This window comes from Porites lutea, chromosome 4 (assembly GCF_958299795.1).
Source record: "Porites lutea chromosome 4, jaPorLute2.1, whole genome shotgun sequence".
Classification (NCBI taxonomy): domain Eukaryota; kingdom Metazoa; phylum Cnidaria; class Anthozoa; order Scleractinia; family Poritidae; genus Porites; species Porites lutea.
In genome coordinates, this window is record NC_133204.1 from 19,870,177 (window position 1) to 19,895,807 (window position 25,631).

Sequence of the window (25,631 nt, forward strand, 5' to 3'; positions counted from 1 at the left end):
ACTGAGGTTCTTATTTTATTACAAACATTAATAACTCTTACACAGTGGATGTTAATGCAAGTTAATATTTTTCATCTGTAAACGAGCTTTTCTATTTGTCTAAAACCATTATAAAAGAATTTCGCCAATAGACGATGGGTATTTTTCATAATTACTATCACATTTGCAGAAGAAATGTTTTATACCGTGTGGCACGAAATTTTTACAGGGTATTTGTAATAAAAAAGAAATCTGTTTTGCTAGTTTTACCAGCGTACACACACCGTAGTATTGTTTGAGAATATGTATTTCAATTGCACGTTCTCAATAAAAACGAAATATAATCAATGATTTGTCCGGGACTTTCTGGAAATCGCAGTAAGAAAAACCAAAAATAAGTTCCCACAAAAAAAATCGCCATCCGCAAAAATTTATTGCCACACGGTACTATAAATTACTGAGAAGTAAACTAACTATAGTTTTTCGCGAAAAGCCATATGTATTGTTGCATCATGAATTATACATAGAAATAATGCCTTATTGTATAAAATTATTACGGTACAGTACCAATTCCACCAACGACGACGGGCTTCCTTTACAAAAGTTAAGAGTTCGTAGCCTTTTACTCCGAGAGGCACATCATCGATTCCCTTAGTGACCCGAATGCTCGTCGTTTCGCTTCCGGGAAGAATTTGCGGATTTTGGACTAACGGAATTCCAGTATGTTTGCCCTAAAGTTATCACTTGCTGCATGGAAAAATATCTACGTAAAATGGTAAAATGCTGTCATATTGTGTTAAAGTATGGTCTCCTTTGGAAGCCAATAAAGCCTGGGCTACCACGCCCAGTTTGATCTAATTCTAATTTCCCGACGAGCACCCCTAGGGCGTTTGAGTGTAAAGATGAAAACCTATAAGGTGATCATTAACAGAAGTCACCTGCGCTGGCACTTCCAGCATTTTATTTTACTTCAATTTAATACCTTTTTGTCTTTTGAGAAGAAGGATCAATGTTTGCAAAGAACACTGCAGATCAAAAAGTTTGATTTGCAGTTTATTTACGAAAGCTGTTTCGCTACATTTTTCAAGGTATCAACCATAGTTATTAACTTTCATTTAGTTTTATCTCCAAGATCCTTATTAAGGCCGAAAGCAAAATCACATAAAAGTTTTAACTCTGGTCCTGGACTGTGAACTTCCTCGGGGTGACTGTTTTACTCAATCATATCATTCTCATATCAGTTCTACATAATTAGCGGGGAATAACCCACGTTGGCCATGACAAGTCCCCATCCACCATCCCTCATCCACTTCATCAATATCTTCAATGATGTCGTCAGGATCAAAGGAAATCTCATCTTCACCATCTGCCGAAAGAGAAAATGGACAAAACGGCCATGTTTTTAAACTACTGAATATAATTGTCTCCAAGGAAACAAAAGAGGACTTTGCATATATCCCATCATGCCTTGCGTTTGATCTACATTATCAAAATCGATTGGTCACGTGATACAGTTAGTTCAAAATGGACGCCGTTCTGATAGCCCCCCTTTGCTTGAGCAATCAGAATATTTTATCATACTGTGAGTGGATGCCCATGCAACATCTAGTTCAAGAATTATTTTCTCCAAAGATACGATATCACTAGAGAAAATAATTCTTGAACTAGCTATAGACGACATATAGGCGTCCACTCACAGTAAGATGAAATATTCTTTTTGTACAATGAGGGGAGTTAATCTGAGAACACACAGCTAAGAGTTAATATGGTGGAGAAATCTTTTTCCATCTTTGGTAGCCTTATGATATCACTAGAAAAACCAATTATAGAATATAAACGTGTGTGACCTCTGAATCGAACCTCCTGTTCTGGAGACTAAGACGTTGCCTATTTAGAGAAAAAAGGAACTAATTTTTTATCCCCTTGCGGGTCCTGTAAAGAAAATGGCGATCTCGCAAAAAAATTCCACAATTACGGACACAAAATACCAAGACGGTTGACACAAGCAGATTAATAAAGCAACAACAAAGCTCGCACACTTACGATTAAATTAGCGATGTATAGCAATATTTGCTTAGCTTTTAATCTTTTCTCCGACCTCTCTTGTACGAATGACTATGGTGTCCCTTGCACATTTGCACAAGCGACTCGAATTATTCCAGTAGCTACTTATTCCCTTCATCTGAACCCCTCTTTTTACAAAATGCTTTTGGTTTTACAAAACTCCTCCAATAATTTCTGGGCTATCACTTTGTCTTCACAGAAACTGAAAATCTGAAAATGTTCAAATATTCGACTAATGATGATAGTATTATCAATATCACAACACCTTTGACCTATTAGAATTTACACCTACACACCCTAAAGCACTTATGTTTGTCATGAACGGATCACCAATGTATCTCTGACCATTTACCTGCTTGATAATCATAAATTGCTCTCGCCCTCTTTCCAGTGTCTGGTGAAGCTGCCTCCTGAAAAGAAAGAAAACGTCGAAAATTTGAATATAAAAGTCTAAATATTTTCTATGCCGCTGTAAAATGCCAAGTAAAATACCAAGTGTGAAATGACTTTCATTTCTTCTCCAACCCGCCAGTCCATTCAATCTCTCATTTTAATTTGACCGCGTTTGCATGATAGATGGAATGACCCGCTACATGTCACCTCACCTACCTGGCCCCAGTTGTTCAAAGGGTGGATAACGCTATCCACCGGATAACTCAATATCCACTTCATAGCACAATTGATTTCGCTAACACTTATCCATTGGATAGTGATTTACCCGGTGGATAGTGCTATCCAGCATTTAAACAGCTGGGTCCAGGGGTCCTCCACCTCCATGTAAACAGGCCCTAACACAAGTTACAACAAGTTGACTTTTAAACCTTTTAGGCCCCAATAGTGACCAACATCAATTTTCTCCTAACAACAACAGTACATAATCAAAAGAAAGGGTTGTGAGAATTAATAAAATGCTCACCAAAGGGAAAATACTTTTTGGGAAATATATGGAGATCAGTCTGGAGAATTTGTTGATATTGGGGCTTTACTGTCAAATTCGTTGTATCGCGCTGCGCGTTTTGCAAACTTCGAAGGGATTTTGGGTTTTTCTGTTCCGTCAATCATTTGAGTGGGGCCGGGGTTAATGCAAATCACAGTATTTGAACACGCTGGCAAAAACAAAACGGAGAATGGCGAAGGAAATCGCGATGGTGAGTGGAATTTTTGTCGAAGGAAGGAGGCAGACATCGCTTTATTCTTGCAAGTGACAAGATTAAGAAAGATCAGAAAGCCGACTATAGCCCCACACACGACGATCACAAGTCAAGCAACACAGTAAATAACCAAACAGATCGAAATCCACCAATCACCAATCACAAACCATGACCTTTTACACTCGTTAAAGTAAACATGTGTTTCCTACGAGGTCCGCTAGGATGATTGACGGAAAACAGAAAAAAACCAAAACTCCTTCGAAGTTTGCAAAACGCGCAGCGCGATACAACGAATTTAACAGTAAGTGTTAACGGCGAAAAAGAGCGACGAACGTCAGTGTCACTACTTAAGGTGGATTTCCACTGTCGCGTAATTTTTCCGTGCGTACGCACGTAACTTTTACGCGCGAAAATAAAATAGAGACAATGTTTCGAAGGTCACGCCTCCTCGTTAAAAATGAACCTTGTTCAACTTTCACGTTTACCCGTGGCCTTTCATACATTGCCTCCATTTCATTTACGCGCGGGAAAAGTTACGCGACAGTGGAAATCAACCCTTAGGGTCGGAACTAGACTGCGAGCAGTCTCTTTTTCTTCAGATTTAGTAGGGGGAGTGCAGGCGCGCGCAAGCATTGAGCGGCAAAGCCGCGAGACACGAGAAACGAGGGCGGCAGCCCGAGAAGACAAAAGATCTTCTGGCCTGTCAACACTTCAGTTTTCACGCCAAAAAATCACTAGACCGTGAAAGACCATTCTCTCTGGCTTTGCGGGTAGTCTCTTCTTTGTCGTGCCTCTCCCGTCTCTCGCCTTCAGTCACGCGTGGTCATTTACGTGTCTCGGGCGTTTTGCTCGACGGACCAAGAAAAAAGAGAGACTGCTCGTAGTATAGGTCGGAACACACAAGCCGCGGCGAATCACTCCGCGTGCACAGCGTGGGCGATAAGTTGCTGCAACAAGTTGATTTGATTTTGTGCGACCTGTTGGGGCGACAAAATTCTATTTCGGAGACAAAGATGTTCATAAATATTACCCAGTGCAAACGAAACGATTTGTCGCTGCGGCGTGTCGCCGCAACGTGTTACTGTAACTAGTCACCTAGTACGTGTGTACATGTGTACGTGCGAGAAAAGGCGACACGCGGATGGGAGAGAGAAAAATGTGCCTTTTCTCGTGTGGGGTGATTTTCACGCGCGCTCGCGTTTCGCTCACTCTACTATCCCTGAGGAAAAATGGGGGACTGCTCGAAGTCTATGTGTTAGCCTGTGTTCCGACCTTAGTCATCTTTGTTTTCGCCGGAATCTTTGGTCAACTGCCAGGTCAAATAACATCAAAGAATGAAACTGTTTCCGGTAAAAAGCCTTTTAGCGGGCTGTGACGTCAGAGTGCACTTTACCCGCCAAACGTTGACCGCCGAAGTTGACCCATGCATATGTCTGAGCAGGTCCCGGTTGTTCGAAGGCCGATTAGCGCTAACCCATTTTCAATTTTAATCCTGATTTCTTTTCCGTTTGTTCAAAAGCATTTTCTCGTATAATTCTACTCTGGTCAGAGCACCCAATCATCAAATTGTTGCCCCTGCAGGAATTTCACCCAGAAGCCGAAACCCCGAGGAGGCATCCTAGTAGCTCGCGCGTATATAAAAGAAAGCACTTACTGTTAAAATATGCGGTTAGTATGCCAGAAAAATATCTCGATTTGCTTGAACACGCCGCGCGGAATCGCTGGGTAATGATGACCTTTCAATGCGGAATAATGCTGCACGCCCACAAGTAGGATATGGTTAGAATGACGTAAAACAGAAACTTTCCAAAGGGGCCGCTTGGGTTGATTTTGTGACAGTCATTGTACAGTCATAGTTCAATACTTTTAGGCGTTTCGTATGTGTTCACTGATATTCTCTAGAGCAGCCGTTTTGAAAGTATTAAAGCAAAACTGAAATGTTCATTTCTTTGTCTCGTTTTACTTTCTTAAACAAACATAAAAAAACTGACAGACCATGAAAGAGGAAATATTGTGTTTGACCGAAATTATGGACCGAAAGTCGATATGCGCGGATGTAAGTTATAAATGGCGTATAACTGTCTATAAGCACTTGGGAGGATCTGCCAGACACGAGTTTATCATTCACAAATCTTTCATTAGAAACGTTTTAAACTTGTCTGACACAAATCACTTTGGGCCATGAATGTAAGACTCAGTCCACAAACAAGCAAGTTTTCCTAAGCCAACAAGTAAATCAAGCTATCTTATCAGTAGAACGATGGACGATTACCATACCCTGCGAGCAGAGGCTACATTTTCGCAGTGTGAGTGAAATGCGTAGCAGTACTTTTCGCACGCCAGCTCACACCAGGAAAATGAAGACACTGCTCGCAGGGTAGACGATTACAGAAATTCCCCGACAATTAAATTCTGTTAAATTCTCTGTCCATCTATTCCCTTTTCATACATAACGCTTTTTCAAGGCAAAGTATTGTCTTAAATGCCCACCGTAGAACGCGAGTGTGAAAAAAGTTTCAAAACGCCGAGGGTGTTTTGATCAAAGCTCCTTAAAAAACTCACTTATTGTATGTTATATGTGTGAAAATCTTCAATATGAATCAGTATATTTAAAAGAGCAACCAAAAGGACCAAGGCTACAAGTGACCGACAACATACAGAGCGGGCGCAGCTGTAGTGTCAACTATAGCTCACTACTGTTACTCACTTTAGAAAGCTGATTTACAAACTTGGAACAAACGCCATTGAATCGTAGTCAACAGTTACCCTCACCGTACAAACGACTTATTGACGGAATCAAGCAAATCTAACTACGAGAGAAAGACTAGACAACTGACAATTTGGCTAACAAAAGACGACTGTTTAACTATGACAATAGACGGATCGAAATGCACCAATGACATTGCGAGTCTTAATAGCCAATAACATCACGGCTTAACTGACAGACGACCAATAACATCGCGACTTAATTGGCCAATCAGGTCAATAAGCAGAGGATAATACCATCAACTGATGTGATACAACTCCGCGGCTTTGACTCTGAAGATGACTCCCGCACAAGTTGTGTCAAGTCAACAACAACAGTCCTATTCAGGACTACGTTCACCCGGACGATCAAACTCAACCTACTTATGAAATGACCCTTGGGTTCAAACCTTTCACAGTATTACTAGTTGATAAAAAGAATCCGAATTTGCTTTTTAAGCTTTTATATCTGCATACATATTTTGCATTAATTCTGGGCTACCTTAACCCTGCTTTGAACAACCCGGCCCAGGTTGTTAAGTGTTATATATTTACCAGCTCTACCTGAGTCTCCTGTGTTTGAGTGACTTCTTCGTACAACTCTGTAGGTTCTTCATGGGTTGCCTGTTCTTCAGATAATTGTTCATAAAACTCTTCTGGTTCAGCTTCGTCTTGTGGTTGCTGCTGTTCAGCTTCTTCCTGTCGTCTGGCTTCCTCTTCTGCTTCACGGCGAGCTTCTTCCTCACGTTCCTCTCTGTCACGTGCTTCCTGCTGTAAAAGTCATTACATACACTTATAGTAATGAACGCAGTCCGAAAATTTATGGGAACTTTGATGGGTTCTGCATAATTTAAAACTAATCAAAATGCTAGATGTGTTCAAGATAGTTGAGCATTTCAAAGGATTCAATAGGCCACATTTGAAGTCTGTAAGCAGCATAAAGAATTTCATGTGAGGTTAATATAAGGCAAGCTTTGCATCAATCAAAGCACATACATGTAGTATTTACGAGGTATTTTTAGGACATGTGATGGCCCAGTTGTTCAAAAGCCGAATAGCACTAAGCCGGGGTCAAATTTTAACCCAGGTTTACTTTTCTTTTGTTCAAAAGCATTTTCTCGGACAATTCTCTCTATCCTATGAAGGGCATGAAATTGTAAGCAAAATGAATTAAACGTAATTTACTTTTTAAGCTTTCATATCTGGTGTCACATTTCGCAAAAAACCCTGGGTTGTCTTGACCCAGCTTTGAACAACCTGCCCATGGTTGTTCTTCGTTCAAATGAAACGTAGGCTCGATTTCTGCCACTCCCTCAGGGGAGGAGTGCAGGCTCATTTCCCAACCAGCGGCTGGTAACTATCCTGCAAAAACAGCTGTTTCTCCTCACTCCTCGCCGCTAGGGCCATTTCCCCAGTTTTCGCCGGCTACTAAATTGGAAATTACTAAGTAAAAGAGCCTTCCATTTAACAGAAAAAAAATATGGGCATACACTTACTTCTGCATGTCTTTTCTCATTGACTTCTTTCTCTCTTTGTTCTCTGGCCTGTCGCCTTGCCTTCTCGTCTTCTGCTCGTCTTCTATTTTCCTGCGTCATATTTTTAATTCACGAGAAAGTTACATACCTTTGATTGTTCTACGCAAAAAAGTAGGCATCAATAAACTTTCATCTCAAAAATATCTAACCTCTTCTTGTTCCTTTGCCAAGTTTTCAAACTTTGATTTCAAATTGCCTGCTGCACCAGAACCTACCAAAGATGGAAACCAGAAACAAAAGACAAACTCCATGAGGCTAACCTTACTCTCCCTCTCCCCCATGGTAAAAAAACACAATGCTACTGGTCAAAACAACATCCCCGAAAACAAGTAAACTGCCTTTTTCCCCACAACAGAAAGGGCAAATAGGGAGAGGGGCAGAAAGTGCAAGGGAGAAAAGCTTAACACAAATGTCCCTTCACAACATCATTTTCGGGCATGTGTTGTCACCTCCATAAACTGTCATATGTCAGTTTCGTCTCTCCTCCTCCCCCATCTTCACCTTTTAAAATCTCCCCACTCCCAACACCTGAGGAAGGCCTAATACTCACTTTAAGCCGCTTACTACTGCAAATTAGGAAGCCACAGGTTTGATTCTTCTTGGGAACTTAAAGGGGCTATCTCACGAGGACATTGTTGTTTTATGTCGTATCCCGACGTCATTACTTGGTACCTTATCTTATACAGACACAAAATGCTCCTGTAGCGTATGAAGAGGACCTAAAATTGATTTTATCAGGGAACATTTACCACAATAATTTTTTTTTTGGGGGGGGGGGGGTGGGTGCTGTTTGCAGGCATATAACAAAACTGGACGATTATCTTCAGAATTCAATAGATGAGAAGACACGTTTTACGGCTTCTTTACAATGACAGCAAATAGCGTAACCTAGCCCCTTTAAGTCTGTTCGAGACTGCATGACCAGAATTGTTTACACAATATTCAACCAAGACTCAACCTGTATCGTGTCCCAGTAAATATTTAGTGGGACTACGAATCTTACCTGCACGAGGTTTTGCAGTGTGGTATGTTGACTTCACTTCTTGCATTTCATCATAACTGCCAGCCGTCTAAAGACCAGAAAATAAGTAGAAATGAATGGTACAACATGAATAAGTGTTTCAAGACAGAAACGAGTAAATGGTTGTAGTATTGTGCTGAAGTGGCCGGCTCCGGTTTTCCCTCCTTCATAAAACTCAGCATATCCAAATTCCAACAAATGGTATTCACTGGTCACAGGTTTATAACGTGAACACGGTTATGTGCTTCCTAAAGTAAAATGCTATGTGCGACTTTGTTTTTGTAACCCTCAGTTAAGCAGCCAAGCTCTAATAAGGCGCCCAGTAGTCGCTTCCCTCAGGCTTTCAACTCACAATTTTCAAAGTACAGACAATTCAAATGGACAAGGTTTGATCAAGCAACATTTTGCCTTCGCAAGAGGAGGAAAACCACATTTTCACTAAAGCAACATTTAAGTCATGGATACTATTTTTGTTATGCTCTGTCAATACTTACGGCATCTTGTCTATCCTTTTGTACACCATACTTGCCACCAAAACCTTTGGAATAATCTACAACAAAATAACTGAACCTTCAAGCAACTGCCTAAAAAAAACTGTAACAGCAGTACTGTACACGTAACTTCTGAGACAGGTCAATCAAAAAACAATAAAGTGAACTTGCAAAAACAGCGCCAGCGACAATCCATAAAAGCAGAAACAACAGTTATCGCACAAATGCTTAACGCTAATTAATAGATCGTTATTATTGAACACATATGGACTACTTGAACTTGAAAGCTAGTTTCAGTTCTGTTGCATTTCTAGCAAGACGAGCGCCTTGGGTGTTTCAGAGACAAGCTAAAAGATCACTGAAGGGGTAATTTTGGAATAAATTAAGTGTAAAACTATGCGCACGAGTCCGATCTCTTTACAGCATACAAAAGGTTATTTTTTGTCCTTTACGTAATCATTTCATTGTAACCTTAATGAGAAACTACTCTATAAAATGCAACTTACCATAACAATAATAATGAATTGCATGCAGAGTTGTAATTTTACTCTTAGACAAATTAATTTTTCAGTTAGGGCATTATGTCAGACATTTTGCCCCATATTAATAAGGGTTTGTTCCCACAGTTAATTCAAACTGCCTATGCAGATAACTGTAAATAAAAGAAACTCATCATTATTTTCTTTACTTCTTCACCGCAACCATAGATAAAAATTAAGCCTAGACCTGAACAAGTACCAACTTTAATTGAGAGCAAAATGATTTACCAACCTTTCTGAGAGGCATGTGCTTCGGTCTTGCCTTCATAATCATATCCAACTGCAGACTGTCAAAAAATATAATGAAAACTATATATAACTAAGAATAGTACAAGAAACTTGCATATGCCAATAAAGTATCAGACAAGTTTGGTCATGACCTTTCTTTCAAACTCTGGGCAGACAATTACCCGCCCTGAATAATTAATATCATTAAACAAACAACACTTAACATGCCTGATCTACTCTTTCCTTTTGTACTCCATACTTTCCTCCAAAGCCTTTAGAGTAATCTATTTGAGAAAACAGAATTAATATTCTGTTTAATACAGTACTGCATTTCAAGTAATAAAAAACACATCCAAGTAAGATGTGCTACATCAGTCACTTTGCTCATTTCAAATCATCCTCAGTTTAGCAGACACCAAAAGCACTATTTAGCTACCTTTTTGAGATTCATGTTTTTCGGTTTTCCCCTCATAGTCATAACCAACTGCTGCCTGCACAAAAATATTAATCAATCAATAAATATTCTGGTCATAAATTAATACACACTTGGTATAACAAAGTTCAAAAGAGTGCACATACATGGAAATCAAAAGTACCTGATCAACCCTTTCTTTCTGGACACCATATTTGCCTCCAAAGCCTTTAGAGTAATCTGTTTAAGGATAAACACAACGGTTCAAAATGTAGCTATTTCTACAAACATAGACAAACTTGTACCCATCTGTACACCTTTTTCATGACATACTTCAGTGCATGCCAGGAATGGTGACCACTATACCGTAAGACGGTGTTTTCACATCCCCTACCAGAGAAGAAATCAACATTTTATGTGGTCACCCAACCTCTGAAATTGCAAGGCCAACACTATTTCTTCTTCTATCATTTAAGATTTTAGGATCTTGAGTAAAGGTCAGGCCCCAAGGATCAAACCTGCTACTTTCCACGCTGCAATCAAGTTCTCTACGACTACTGCAGCCATAAATACATGTAGTCGGCAGGTTAAATTAATATTATTATAAGTTCTTGAAATTTATTAAGACAAGGCCATGCCTTGTTTGTGAGTCTGTGTTGTTTTGTGTTGTATCTGTATTGTTTTACTTGACTGCAGGGCTCGAAATTAATGGTGGTAAACTTGCAAAATGCGAGTGACTTTGATAATCGGCGAGAGAGAAAAATATCCACTAGCAAATGTTTGCGAGTTAGAATCATCCATGTCTCCCAAACAAAGGGAAAGAATTTGCTAGTGGTCTCACCAGTTTGCTAGTGGAAAAAAATCTTACTAGTAAAACTTTGCAGGTGCAGTAAAAAGTTAACTTCGAGCCCTGCACTGGAATGATCAATCTTAGGAAGCGCTAACTTATTGTGCATACCGAGTTGTGATTCATGCTTTTCTGTTTTCCCTTCATACTCCCAACCAACAGCAGCCTAAAAAATAATAACAACATGCAACAATAATACCATTCAATACTATAACTGAAGGGGTGTGTGAAAAAAGCCCTATGTGATTCCTGTTTTAATACCAAAATATCAATCCTCCCTTACATCAACAAGCTAAAGTAAAACATTTTAGGAAGGGGAACTTACCATCCCAGGCACAACTTCACTGCTAATATTAATAACCGTATAAAGTAGTAATGACCAAAGCAGCGTTGTCATTAAGAGCCGGGGGCCGGGGATTTTCCCTGGCTACTTTCATCGGAAAATAGAAGAAAAATAGAACCAAAAGAAATCCTTAGCCATTTGATTCCCCGCCTACTTGTTGTATTTACCCGGCAACTTGAAATCTTAGTGACAACCCTGCCAAAGGTTAGAAAGTGCAGGAAAGTTTCAGGCTTATAATCAGGGGCAGATTGCTCTTGCCACAATGCTGGTGCTTTGTGTAAATTTTAAGTGACAGAAGGTCAAACGTGCGTGATCACGAGAGTATCAGCAATAGGAGATGCAAACGCACATGATCAGATTGTGTTTTACGCATTCCATTCATTATTAAGGGAAGTGCAAAGGATTGCAGGCTCCTTTTATATGTTGCCTGCAAAAATATATTTCGGTCATGTAATTTGTCAAATTTCTTTTGACCATCTCCATTACATAGTCAAAAGCACTTTAATGTATAGTATCAATGGATTAACACTGATGCACACACACTTTTCTCATTTTTTGGGGAAGCATGTAAAATCCTGTCACCTACTTTTTTAATGACTGTGACAGTGTAAAAATTCTACAGTAATGTTATGTCACCTTATCAACCCTGTCTTTCTGAACTCCATACTTGCCACCAAAGCCTTTGGAGTAATCTACAGAAAACACAGATATGACGACAAAAAAGCTGTCAACACTTTAATGCAAGTTAATAGTTTTTTTAGGCACTACATTAAAAATTAATTTTAACTTATTACAAAGGGTTTATAATTGTACGAGGAAAGAAAAATGGTCTTTTTCTGATCACACAGTCATGTGGTCACATTACTAACACCATCTGTATTCATGCAGGTGACAGGTTTTTTTGGAGGTTTTAAAACCTCCATGCCTACACTGCACCAACTTTTTCTGAGTCAAATGCCTGAGATTTTCACCTTGTCATGACCGAGATTTCCGGAAACATCTCGGCACCTTCCAAAGATTTCCAATGAATTTCCAAAGACTTCAAAACAGTGCCAAAAAATTTAATGTCTGCAGATGTTCTGAAGACATTTGAGCACTTCCTAAGCTACTAAACAGACCACAATTTTAGTGTGCTTTGATTTCGTTAGAACACAAGAAAAAGACACAGGTGTTAAACAACAATGTGTCCAGATTTGTGAGTCAAGCTTGAGAAATTTTCCTTGATGCGCAAGGTCAATTTCTTTAATAGTCCACTGGCGTGAGACTCACGCATAATGCGTGAGACTTGGCAGGTATATTCTTGATGGGAAGAGGTTACCATGACTCAGCATTTTTTTCCTAATGGACTTCTGATGTTAGTACTTGGACACCTTTAAGCTGCATTTTATGTCCAAAGGTCTTATAATTATAATTCGGTTAAATGTAATTTAACTAAGTTAACCACCCAAGCTTAGCTGTCAAGTGGTCCACAAGCTTAGCGGTCAAGCAGTTCACAAGCTTAGCGGTCAAGCGGTTGGCGAGCTTAGCGGTAAAATGGTCCACGAGCTTAGCAGTCAAGCAGTCTATGAGCTTAGCTGGCATCCAGCAGTCAATCCCATAAGTGCAGGCTCACATGGTACACGTATGTGGTAGTTTTGAACACTGCCAGGATCTGTGAGTTCTTTGTCCAGTATTTGTGCAGTGGTCTGTGGGGTGGTTTTATTTGGCGTCTTCCCCTCCTCCCATCCCCTATTTTTCTTCCTTCCACTGTTTCATCAGTGTGACAGGTGCCTGGAATGGGGACTCATGGCTGGGTTGTGGGGATTTGCCAGCCATCGGGGCAGTGTTTTATCTAGGGGCTGGCTGGCCAAAGTGGAAGACCCTGGGTATCCCAGGCAACCACCTTCCACTTAAGCGATGCAGTTGGTTAAACTTATATGTTCACAAACTTCTGAAGTGTAGCAACTCATTTAAGAAAATAAAAAAAATGGACACCCGTATAAACACATTAAGTAACAAACCTTTTTGAGAAACATGTGCAGCAGTTTTTCCCTCATATTCCCATCCTACTGCAGCCTAAAGGCACAAAAGTAATATATAAAGTCACCTCAAATCAGCAAGATCATACATACTCAGTAAATAAAGATGTTATCTCAAAACCGTTCTGAAGTAAAAGTATTATTAAATAAAAATCACCTCAAATCTTCTTTGAGATCTGCTCACCACTATATGTATGCTTAATATGTTGATTATATTTATTTTAATAGTGAAGTGAATAAATACAGCTGTATATCAATACTTGTGGAGGCGTGAGAGGCTGAGTGGTTAACACCTTGAACTCCAGATCTGGAGGTCCGCAGTTCAAGCCTTGCCTATCACACTGTTTCCTTAGACAAGGAACTTTACTCCACTTTGTCATTATTCACCCAGGTATATAAGTGGGTACCGACAACATACTGCTGGGGGGTAACCCTGAGATGGACAAGCATCCTGTCCAGGGAGGAGTAGCAATACTCCTAAGTGCGTCATGCTAATGAAACTGGGATAAGCTCCAGCCATTTTGGGCCTTTGGCTAGAGTGCGCCTTTACCTTCACCTTACCTTATACCAGTACTTAAGTACAGTCAACTCCCTTTATTGCAGACACTGTAGGGACCTCAAGTTAGTGTCCTCTTTAGTGTGAGTCCCTAATAGCAGGAGTTTATTTCAGTCAAACATCTGTACCTGTAATTTGTTTTTGCCCGGGGAATTTGGCTACCGTCTGTTTTATCGGGGGTGTCCGTTATAGCGGGTGTTCACAAGACAAGAGTCGACTGTAATTGATAACTCAAATATACATTGGGACAGAGTTAATACATACAGTATAAATAATTATTGTACCTGATCAACTCTGTCCTTCTGAACTCCATATTTACCACCAAAGCCTTTTGAATAGTCTGTTTAAAGTGGATGGAACATTTAATCAACACTATTAAGCAAAAAGAACAAATTACATAGAAAAATTTGTTCTCTGTGGAACTGTTCTATTTTATAAAGATAAAATAACACTGATTTTAACATAGCTGTAGATAGAAGAAATTAATCATGCTAAGCTAGCGCTAAGATAGCGCTATCCACCAGATAAATCTCTATCTACTGAATAGTGCAATTGGTTCCCCCAATACTTATCCACTGGATAGAGACTTAGCCGATGGATAACGCTATCCAGCTTTTGAACAACTGGGGCCTGAGGTTTAAAAAGTGCTGGTACGAAACTCAGACCAGATTGGCTCATTTAAACATTCTAATTGGGAGTAAAAGCAATACCTAAAAGTACAATTTTTTTGACCAGAACTCTAAAAGAATGGAACACTTTACTTTTTATTAGATCAGCCTTGCGTGGACGCATTTAAATCTGCTGTTACTAATTATTTTGATCTCCCTCATTGATTTTATACATCATTTTTATTACTATTGTTATTATTATTCTTCTTTACCTAATCCAGTCAAAGTGCCTATATGTTCTAGAATTAACAGTTGTTTTCAAGTCAACCCTTAATAATGCAGTGTGTAAAAAAGAAAAATATCAGAACTTGATCAGAGAAATGAGTTGAAATTACAGATGTGTGAAATTTGTGACTCTCTCCATGAGCTCCCTTGATGCTTTCTCCGACGAATGCTCCATGTTCTTAGACATGATGAATGACACTGGCTTTGACAAAGAGCAGCAACATTATAATTATAATCAAAAAAATGATAAATACAGCCATTAGAGAAACATATTACATCTTAAGTTATACAAATAGGAATTGGGATAGAGACTGGTCCGAGCTAAGATTAGAATTTGAGTCTTTCTTCTGCCAATTATGACCGGGAATGAAAAGCTGAGGAAGGAAAATCAATCTTTACGAAATGAGATAGCTGAATTGAAAGAAAAACTCCAGAAAATTTCCGAAGAATTTTCATAACTTAAAATTGTAGTTTTTCCTTCCTTTTCCTTTCCTTTCTTTTCCTTTCAATTTATTTTTCTTTTAACTGGTCCGCCTAGATTAGCAATTGCTATTTTGCAGGCCAGTCCATTGTAACCAATAGTCTTATGAAATAATGTTGAAGTTGAAGTTGAAGTTGAAGTTGATAGCCCAGACTTTACGCAATTTTGATTTTTTTAGTGTGTTTTTTTTTTTGTTTGTTTGTTTTGGAATAATTCAATCTCAAGGAGCCAATTGTAAATTGCCTATACATAGCAAGATTTACACTTTTACATACAGTAAAAACCCGCAACTAAGAACCTACATTTTTAGGAGTTAGCCTAAACAGATTCTTATATAAATGGTAGTTAACAGAATTTTAGGCTATTTAGGTTCTTAAAATGGGTTCTTAATCCTGGAGAAAAAACAATTAAAACACAGCTGCAAACAAGTTGGTCATTAGCCTATACTTTTATTTTCTTCAGCCACACCCCCCAAAAAAAACATTTAAGAATATAGAATAGAATAAAATATATAATATTTAATACATAATGGTGTGCTGATCTACATATTGCTTAGTATGCCTTGTAAGTCTACATATGTTGCGCTCATTTTTCTTTAAAAAGTATTTTTACAACAATGGCAATCTGCTTTTTTTGCTTCAAATATGATTCTTGCAATGCAGCTGTAATGTACTAGTGTGATTTTAGAAAATAAGAACCTGTTTTAAATTTCTTAGGCTAAATAGGTTCTTGTTTATAGCGGGTATAAATGACCAATTTTAGGTTAACAGGTTCTTAATTTTTAGGTTCTTAGTTGCAGGTTTTTACTGTAATTCAAAAACACAAATAAAGTTTCCATGATTATTATTTATTTATTGTTATTTCATTTATTTAATATTTATTTTTTTACACATTTACAGTGATGGGAAACCTTTGTGAATTATAACATCTAAATAAATTTACATATAGGGAAAACAATAGAAATGATTGTCTGGTAAGTATGTAAATGAAGTGACCTGGACTGAGTTTTGTACCTCATAACCTGCCTGTTTAAAAACCATTAGGACTAAATTGAGGATCAACATTTTAGTTAGGATTTTTAGTAAAGTTACATAATTATTTTGTAGACGAGGACAACATATTTCCAACCTTTTTGTGACTCATGCTTTTCAGTTTTCCCTTCATACTCAAAGCCAACTGCTACCTGTATAGTGTATAAAGAATAATTATTCAAAAAGACATAAAATGAAAAAGTAAATGAACCATAAATGAAAGTAAATGCTAATTCGATTTTGTTATCTGGTTTACTACTGGGAAGTACATGTAGCTTGGAAATATAATCCACAATTTCTGACAATTTCTAACTACATAATACTCAGCAAGTGTTCCATGCAAAATCTGCTTTACAGAAATCACATAAATTTATAAATTTATTTGCTATATAAAATGTGTTCCTGGAAATCCCACATGATTTCCTCATATTATTTATTGCTTTAAGAACAAGTCTGAATTCTCTGTACCAGTTCATGTTGTATAAAATTATTCTTAAAACTTGTGTGAGAGTTCAGCTGACCTCTGCTGGGTCAACAGTGTACTTGCCTGATCAACCCTATCCTTTTGCACTCCATATTTGCCACCAAAACCAGTTGAATAATCTGCCACACAATAGAACGAGGTATTTTAACAAAAATAATATGGAAAATACCAAAACACATGTAAAAAAAAAACATAAAACTAACTAAAAGAAGGATTGCACTCAAGATTTCAAGTTACTGGGTATGTAATCAGTTACAATTAATTTTGGGTCAAAGACTGAAAAGTTAGGAGTTTCTATTTCCTTTTGTACCCCAAGAAAGAATTAGCCAGGAAACATGCTCATAGTAGCAGGTGGAAATCCCCTGCCCCCAGACCTTTGTGACAACTCCCACTTTCATTTTTGTCATTTTTGGATGAAACTAGTTTGATTATCAGCAATATTCAAACATTATAATGGTAATTCACCAAAAAGTTGATAAAATTTTGAAGAAGTGATTTGAATAATAAAGGCCCTAAGGCTTATTAATAGCGGAGCTCTCGCGCGCACAGCAGAGCACCATGGGTAAGAAAATTTGGTTGTCTATGAATCTGGGAAATTTTGGTTCTGACAGAATTGTCTGTACATCCACCCCTTCATGTTAGCAGATGTGAAATGGCACACTTACTACAAGCCAGCTAGGAGTCCGAGGCATATCCTATCTGTTTAAATTGGTATTGTACATCCATGTTATGGTCAATTAACATCTGACAAAAAACGATACCTGCTGCCCAGTGGCACACGACTATATCACAAGTTCAGGTATTAAGTTACATGTACCTGCTGAACAAGTTTTGGTTTTCAATTGATCGTGGGCTCAGGTCCATTTTTTAACATGGAATTCAGTTTGCTCTCTGCTTACGGCATAAGTTGTGAAAAAAAGATTACTTGAGAAAGAAAATTTCTCAATTAATTTCTTTTGGCCTTGGCTAAATCTGTATAATTATTATCAAATTCTCACTTTCCTAACTTACATGTAAAAAAATAAAAGCTAATTCAATTGAAAATGTGACTTTTTGCAGGTAGCATATACCCCTTCAATTAATGCTTGCAAGATATAAACATTAATTACTTGAGAACTTGTACCTTTTTGTGAAGCATGTTTGTCGACCTTTCCTTCATATTCCCATCCTACTACATTCTGAAAAAAATTATTATTACTACTTCATTTATTGTTCATATAATAACAGTTGCTTTATATAACATGGGTTAATGATTTCCAGTCTTTATATGACATTTTAAACATTTCCGATCTCATTCAGGTCAAGCGTGGGCCCGGAATCTTAAGTTAAGCCTGAATAACATCCTGGATCAGATCAAAATAATTATAAATACATGGATGTTTGACATACCTTGTCCATTCTGTCCTTCTGAACACCAAACTTTCCACCATAACCGTAAGAAGCTTTTGGGCTAAAATATTAATTAAGGACTAAAAATAAAAACACTCATTCCTTTACTTTTTAATGTTAACTTGACAAAACCCATTTCAACCCTCTGCCTTCTGCTTACCCCAGCTTTTTTCATCAGAATAACATCTTTGTACCAATCTTTCGTCGTTCACTTTTCTCAGTCTCAGTAGTCGGTCTGGTTACATGTAAATGTATACTTGCATTTCTGTACGGTAGACCTTGATCAACCTTCAGTACACAACAACAATAAATTGGACCCAGACAAAAGACCAATTTTGATATGTTATTTAAATTTGACCATACTTGGCTCCAAGGCTTGGGGGATTACATGTACCTTACTATATGAAATTAACACAATTCACGAAATTAAAATTAATTCCAAAATTTGCATTACTTTAAGTTGCGTTTATTTTTGTGAATGCTCATTTCCGCACCATTAATTATTTAAAGTGGAGCGTTAATTTCCGCAACCTTAATAATAATTTCTACTATTTTGGCCCCAAATTTTCGGCCACTTCTGACATTCTTGACACCTACGAAAGAGGGGCATCTGATCAGGTGGAGATCTGCCAGTAACAGTGAAACCGCTGTGAAGAAACCTCAAAGTGCAAAGATTTCCTCACTTGCCCCCCTTTGTACATTTAGGGAAAGTACCATGAACAAAGTTTCCATTTTGGATTGTGCATTGAACTTGGTTCCTGTTATCTTTTAAACTAGATTTGTTTCTTTGTGAACATCGCATTGATTTCCTCATTTTGAAATATTATGCTCTCTTTCCCACTAAATTTGCATCAATGTAAGTCACGCTAATTTCCAATAACTTTTAAATTTTCATGGAGCATTCATTTTCTATAATAAAGTAAGACAAAATAAATGCATTTTTCACTGCTGACCCTCAAGATGATTTGTTTTGTTTCATGAGCTGCGAAGCCAAGTACATGTATAATCATTTTAATTTTTCAAAATTGGTCTATTAGAAATCAATGTTGGTGTTAAGCCTGAAAAGATTCCAAAGGATACCCACTCTCCTGTTCCTCTGAAATAAAAGAAGATCGATTAGCACAAAAAGATGGACCATTGGTGAAGACCCTAACTTAGTTAATTTTCTTCCTGCCAAACAAGTCACCTTTCCCAATCAGTAAGTTGATAGCCTTCCCAGGGGGCCCTAATGGTGCTCAATTTGTTTCTGAGGTGGTTATTTACAAGAGGTTCTAACGACCATATGGTGCTAGTTTTGTGGTAAGAAAATAGCGATTTGTTTCTGTGTTATATTACATGTACTGTATTTGAATAATTCAGCAACAAGAATGTAATAATTATTATTATCTCCTCTATACCATTATGTGTGGAAGATTTAGTATTTTTTTACTGCTAAACAGCAACTAATTCACATTAATACATGAGAATATCTTGCCCCTGAGGATATTTTATTTTTTCAATCATAAGAAAGAGCAGAAAATATCTGCCAGGCTGAATGTCTCATTAAACTTACCATAAAGGGTCTAGTTTATTGTTTGTCTCATGATAGTCACTTTGATATTGATCAAGACGTTTTGACCGCATACTGCAGGTCCTCATCAGGCGATAGTATACATTGGCGAAACAGGAAGGTGCATGCATGAACAGATTAAGGAGCATGATAGGGATATACAGCTTTCACAAACTCAAACTTCGGCCATTTCTGAACACACCAATAAGACCTGGAATCATCCTCTCTGGGACAAAGTTAAGTTTATTGACCAAGACCCTCACTGGTACTCTCGTAGAGTTAAAGAGGCTATTAACATAAGACTTCACCCTAACAACATCAACAGGGGCAGTGGAATTGAGATTCCTGAAGCCTGGATGCCTACAATCAAAATACATACATGTAACAGCCAATCACTAACACAGTGGACCTCTGAGGGATCAGTTTCCTCCTCTGACAATCCCAATAATGCTTTGGATCGAAACCCACCAACCATGAGCAAGATTCGTGATACACCAATCACTAACAATGACAGTGGTACAAATACAGTCAAACCTGTGTACAATGGTCACTTGAGAAATGGCAAGGTGACTGATATATACCGGGTGACTGCTACATTCAGGTCAACTTTGCAGAAAATATAGGGCAACTGAAAATTTTGGAAAGTTGTCCAGTGACTGTAATATACAGGGTAACCACTATATCCAGGGCTGTTTACTGAGGTTTGACTGTAGTCTGACTCAGTAAATCCACACTATTGCCTGATCAAGACCTGCAGTATGTGGTCGAAACATCGCAGTCAATAATGTAAAAGTGACAATTGTGAGACAAACAATAAACTAAATCCTTCATACACTTTATCCACGATGATTAAAATCTTTCATGATGTAAACTTACCATGTTTCAGTTTTGCATGGTCTGTAGTGACACCTTGTCGCAGATCCTTTATACTGGAAAAAAATAATTATGTGTAATAATCACTGACTATCCCTGATGGAAAGGTCCATATACAGTCATTATGGTACTGGGTTGGCATACAGAGTTTCTCATGACACTTGATGACTCATACATGTACAGTCGACTCCTGATAACTCAAACCTTCTTGGGAAATGAAAAACGTTTAGAATTATTGGGAGTTCAAGTTATCAAGAGCTTGAAGTAAATAACCGAAAATAAGGAAATAAGCAAATGGCAAAAATAACGAATAACAGGGCTGAACATTGTATTTGAACTGGACTGACAAAGAAGCAAAGACAAAGAATACATGGTCGTTTTGAAATAAATTCATTGTTTTCATGATGTTTCGGAGTACAGAACATTGTCGCTCCTTTTTTTGGACTTGTCATGCTCTTAAAACATAAATGTAGTTTGAGTTGTCAAGGGTAAAACTACATAGAAATGATCTGAAGGGGAAGAAAAAATACTTCGAGTTAGCGGAGGTTCGAGTTCTTTAAGGTTCGAGTTACCGAGGGTAAAATTACAGTAGGAAGTATGACGTAAATCCAGGGGAAATCTAAGGATTTTGGTTTGAGTTAGCAAGGGTTCGAGTTATCCGGAGTCAACTATAATATGAACTTAACTTTATGTTACAGGTATTGGGTAGTAAAATGTAAGGCTTAACACTCACCTTATAGACTCCTGGTGTCCAGATCCCTCCACTGTCTTTGCTCCCCATCTTTGTTCTTGTTCAGACACATCATTCTACAAGAAACAAGAAAGCTCTTCAAATCAGTGTTAGTCTCGCTTGCTTGGAGACTAGATAAGAAATGAGGAGGTGATTAATTCTTAGCCTGTGAAAACAGCCGTTTATCCTCACTCTTTGCTGCTGGGGACGTTTTGCAACCGGCGAAGAGAGAGGAGAAAACAACTGTTTTCGCAGGCTAATTAATTTACTCGCTAAAGGTTTTTCACTTCCTCCTTAAATTTATCCACGGTACTTTTTATATTGTATTTGATGATTTGTTTCTGAATTGATTTAGTACGTGTGTTGGCAATGGCTGGAGGCCATACACAGGCTATACGCGTGTATGATAATATTATTATACGAAAATTCAAGGGCCTCAATTCAAGAGAAATTACATCATTGCCAGAGATAAAAAATGTGATAAGAACACCGCGCGTCATTTCAGTCATTGCCGAAAATAAACCACATGCTCATCACAAGACTCCTTTGCAAACAACAATTGAAGTTTTGCTAATTAAGATTCTTCTTCTTTTTTTTCGACCACTGAAGTGTCCACTTATTCCAAAGTAATCAACGCTTTCATGCGATAGAATTCATGGACCTATCTGTTCCGGAAAAGCTCTAAATTTCATCTTTGCTAAGCTTTCTTCGCAAAACATGCATGGCTCTGGACCTCGTAGTGGAGCTTGCTCTGTGAGTGATCCAGGCCTCTTGGCGAAGTTTATAAATAAATAAATGAATAAATAGGCAGATGAAAAGACTCATATTGTCTCACAGCAAAAAAGAAAATCTCCAATCTGGTACCCTTGGTGCCAGAGACTTTTCTAGCGCGGTTTCCGGTTTCGGTCAAGTCTTTATAGTGACTCGCGTGAAAAGCCTCTGGAGCAGGGCGCTATTGCTTTGATGGTGCCAATCCAATCGTTAGCATGGTTAAATCAGTTGATCCAGATTTTGGACACGACGGCTGATTGGCTCCTAATGACCGCCTGAGGGACTTTGAGTCTAACAGACGCTACAATTGGTTGACAAGAATAGACCAGCACATGAAAGAATATTTCCAACTTTGCTGTTGTTGTACTCGCGAGAAGTGCTGTGATGGCAGCTTTGGAAAGCTTTGAAGGAGCATGATAAGCAATATACCAGAAGGACAAGTTAAAAGCTATGAGCAAACAAGTAGAGTATTTAATTTTATCCAACGCAATTAACCTTTCATCACCAATTCAGCTTTTGTAGCAATACGGTTTAAGCTTTACTAATTTCCTATTTCAAACAATTACAACATGTTTTGAAATAGTTTGTATTGATGGATTAGGAAGAGCATTTTCTTTGACCTCTTTTGAAAATAATGTTAAGCTCTTCAATGCGGCTAAATAAGGGTTTTAGGTTGTTTAATTTCTCCAAGGTGCCTCCTGGATCTGACTAATTATGAGCGATTTCTTTTTGTCCGTGAAAGTGACGGTTTCCTGCAATGTTTTGTCATTCTGGGCCCAGCTCGTTAGCATTTTAAGCAGGATGTTAAATTCGCATGGATAGTGATTTTCAAATCTCGAAGAATGGATTGCAACTTAAACTGAAGCTACATCATCTATGGAGAACTGCTATGTGACCCAGTCATGATTACTCTTAAAGCAATGAATTTTAAACTCGAACCTGTTTTGCTAAGGATAATGTGGGTCTTTGGACATTTCTCGGGGGGGGGGGGGGGGGGGGGGGTACTTTAGGAACTTCTGGGTGGGGATGTGTCGCTGGGACCATGGAGCCCTTAACCTATACCAGAGCTAGTTCAGCTGAATTTTGCTACCCTATACTAGAGTAAACTCCCCAAATCCCCCTATCCTAGAGTAGCTGTTTACCTAGTCTAGATAAAATCTTCAACCAACTGATCAGTTTCCTGAAAAATGATACCCTATTCTAGACCCAAACACTCTGATTTATATACCCTGTCCTAGAGTAAACTGCTTGACAACCATACCCTTCACAGCGGCACATACCTATATAGCCCATATATGGCAGTACCCCCCCCCCCGGACATTTTTTCACGTGCCGGCTCACATGATCACAGTTGGAGACTTTCAATCTGATTGGCGTAAATGTAACCGATAAAAAAGCTCAAAGGTCAACGGGAACGGTAAAAAGCACCGCTCTGTGCCAGAGGTTTTTCTCGCGGCTTCACCACTCGTGGCTTCGGCCTCCGGCCAAAAATGTGTCGGCCTTCAGCCAACACCAAAAATTCCCGCCGCACGCGAGAAAAACCTCTGGTACCCAGGGTACCAATCTGGTGGTATTTTATCCAACTATACTGCGTATGTAAGCTTCTCTATAAACCACTTATAAGGCATCAGCAGGGTAAAAACTATTTCTGTCCTTCATGGTGCAAGAAGATATTTCCACGACTCACCAAACCAAGACACTTCTTGTTTAACCCCTTTTGCCCCTGGAAATCTAGCGTAAAAATGAGATTAAAGCTTGTTGAGCGATTTTCTGGTCACTGTCTTGCTAAAAAGAACTAAAACTTACCACAAAACCGTTTACGGGTCATAAACTTTGCAGCCTTTTGGTCCAGATGCAAAAATATTAACTTGCGAAGTTCAGCTATGCACAGAAAGCAAAATTTTGAGATTGGGTTTAAAAGTGCACACAGCAGTCTTGACCTTTACTTTTTGCTTTCTCTCCTCTCCTCTCCTCTTCTTTTACTTCTCTTGCCTTACTTTCTTTTTTTTTCTTTGGCTAGGCATTTAGTAGGCTTCATTAATGGTGGGAAATGTTTTTGGGAAAGCTTTTAGGATCTTAGGGTTAGATGAAAGAAAACGCAGGTGGGTTCTAGTGGAACAAGATTTTCATGGAAATTTTCAGGTCAATGTTACGTGGTTTTTTGCCTTTTTTGCCAGTGTCCTTGTCTGAATCGTGCTCATTTTGGTATGGTTTGAAAGATCTCTTCACCCTGCACATGTAAGCGGACAAGGCTGTCCTTGACTGTTCAAACTGATGATGTCACAAGCGGTAAAAAGGACTAGGATCTGCATGGACAGTTTTGTGAGCTTCAGCGGCAAAAGGGTTAAACATCTGAGAATTTGTTGCAAGATGAGATGAAAAACACACACACAACCAAGGCACAAACAAGGCTTTGACTGACACTTAATATTTATTTTTTAAGAATAGGGAAAATGATCCAGAACTGAAAAGCCTTTCAGCCACCTTTGCCAATCCCTTATATGCAATGAAAATCATGTTACACTATTCTTTGCATCATACAATTAGCTCAATGTTATTTTTTTCATAAATCAAAAAATTTACTGGCTATAGCAAGTATACCATAACATGCAAAGAAAGTAGTGTCCTATAGCCTGGGGCTAGTGGATTTTGTTATTAGGCTAGTGAATCCACTGTTCTTAACTTGCCCAATGAGCAAGTGAAGCTTTTTCCAGTATTCAAATTACAGAAGAACTGTAATCAATGTTCATCAAACATTTTGGGGGAGGCTAGTCGAAATGACTTTGGGCTAGTCATGCTAGGTACATGTACAGCTTGCCCGAATGGCAAGCTGTAAAACTGACTTTCTTTGCACCCTGATTCCCATTAATCACCTGATTATTGACATCATTAGCCTTAACAAAATTATTACCAATTCAATCCTTAAGTTAAAAATTAATTAAATAATTATTATTTTCACTCTGACATTAACTTTGCAGTCAATTTGCAGGGTTCTCACAATAAATGCTTGAAGTATGAAAATGACATTGAAAGTTTTAAGCAGCATTTTCCCAACATTTTGTAAAAACATAATACATATTAATTTAACAGGCTTCTCTGTATCATGTTAATAAGTATAATAAAAGCAGCGAGGGCCAGGAGCCGAAGTAGTTCATCATTACGGTATTTACCTTTCTCAATTCTTGAGAAGATCAAAAACTGGACAAAAGTAAATTTTCATAATTATTCTCAGACCAACCTAAATTTCTTGCACATTCCATTAGCTGAATGATGATCCAATTGATTCAGAAAGTGCTTCAATACAATCTGACACTACGGAACAAATCATCCGTTTAAAGACTCACCACAAAGTCTGGATCAGTTTCCCAGTCATCATCATCATCCCCACCAGTTGTAATCCCTTTCGTATCAAGCCCCGCTCTCCACATTTCTCCACAAGCAAAAAGAAAAAGAAGCTGCTTCGCAAATCAAGAAGATAACTTCCTTGCTAATCCTTGCTCA

General features: G+C 38.3%; 1 protein-coding gene across 1 annotated transcript; it reads right to left on the reverse strand.

The window, feature by feature from the left end:
* Nucleotides 1-25,631, reverse strand: LOC140932805 (uncharacterized). Its single transcript, XM_073382313.1, has 23 exons — nt 25,475-25,631; nt 21,363-21,436; nt 20,633-20,685; nt 19,288-19,303; nt 18,208-18,268; nt 17,942-17,996; nt 16,882-16,937; nt 16,432-16,486; nt 14,214-14,269; nt 13,356-13,410; nt 11,992-12,047; nt 11,124-11,178; nt 10,350-10,405; nt 10,190-10,244; nt 9,982-10,037; nt 9,758-9,812; nt 8,990-9,045; nt 8,478-8,544; nt 7,624-7,685; nt 7,436-7,525; nt 6,495-6,710; nt 2,396-2,453; nt 1-1,345 (listed from the first exon to the last, which is right to left on the reverse strand). Exons 1-23 carry the CDS (start codon nt 25,556-25,558, stop codon nt 1,212-1,214), a joined length of 1,581 nt encoding a protein of 526 aa, XP_073238414.1. The 5' UTR covers nt 25,559-25,631; the 3' UTR covers nt 1-1,211.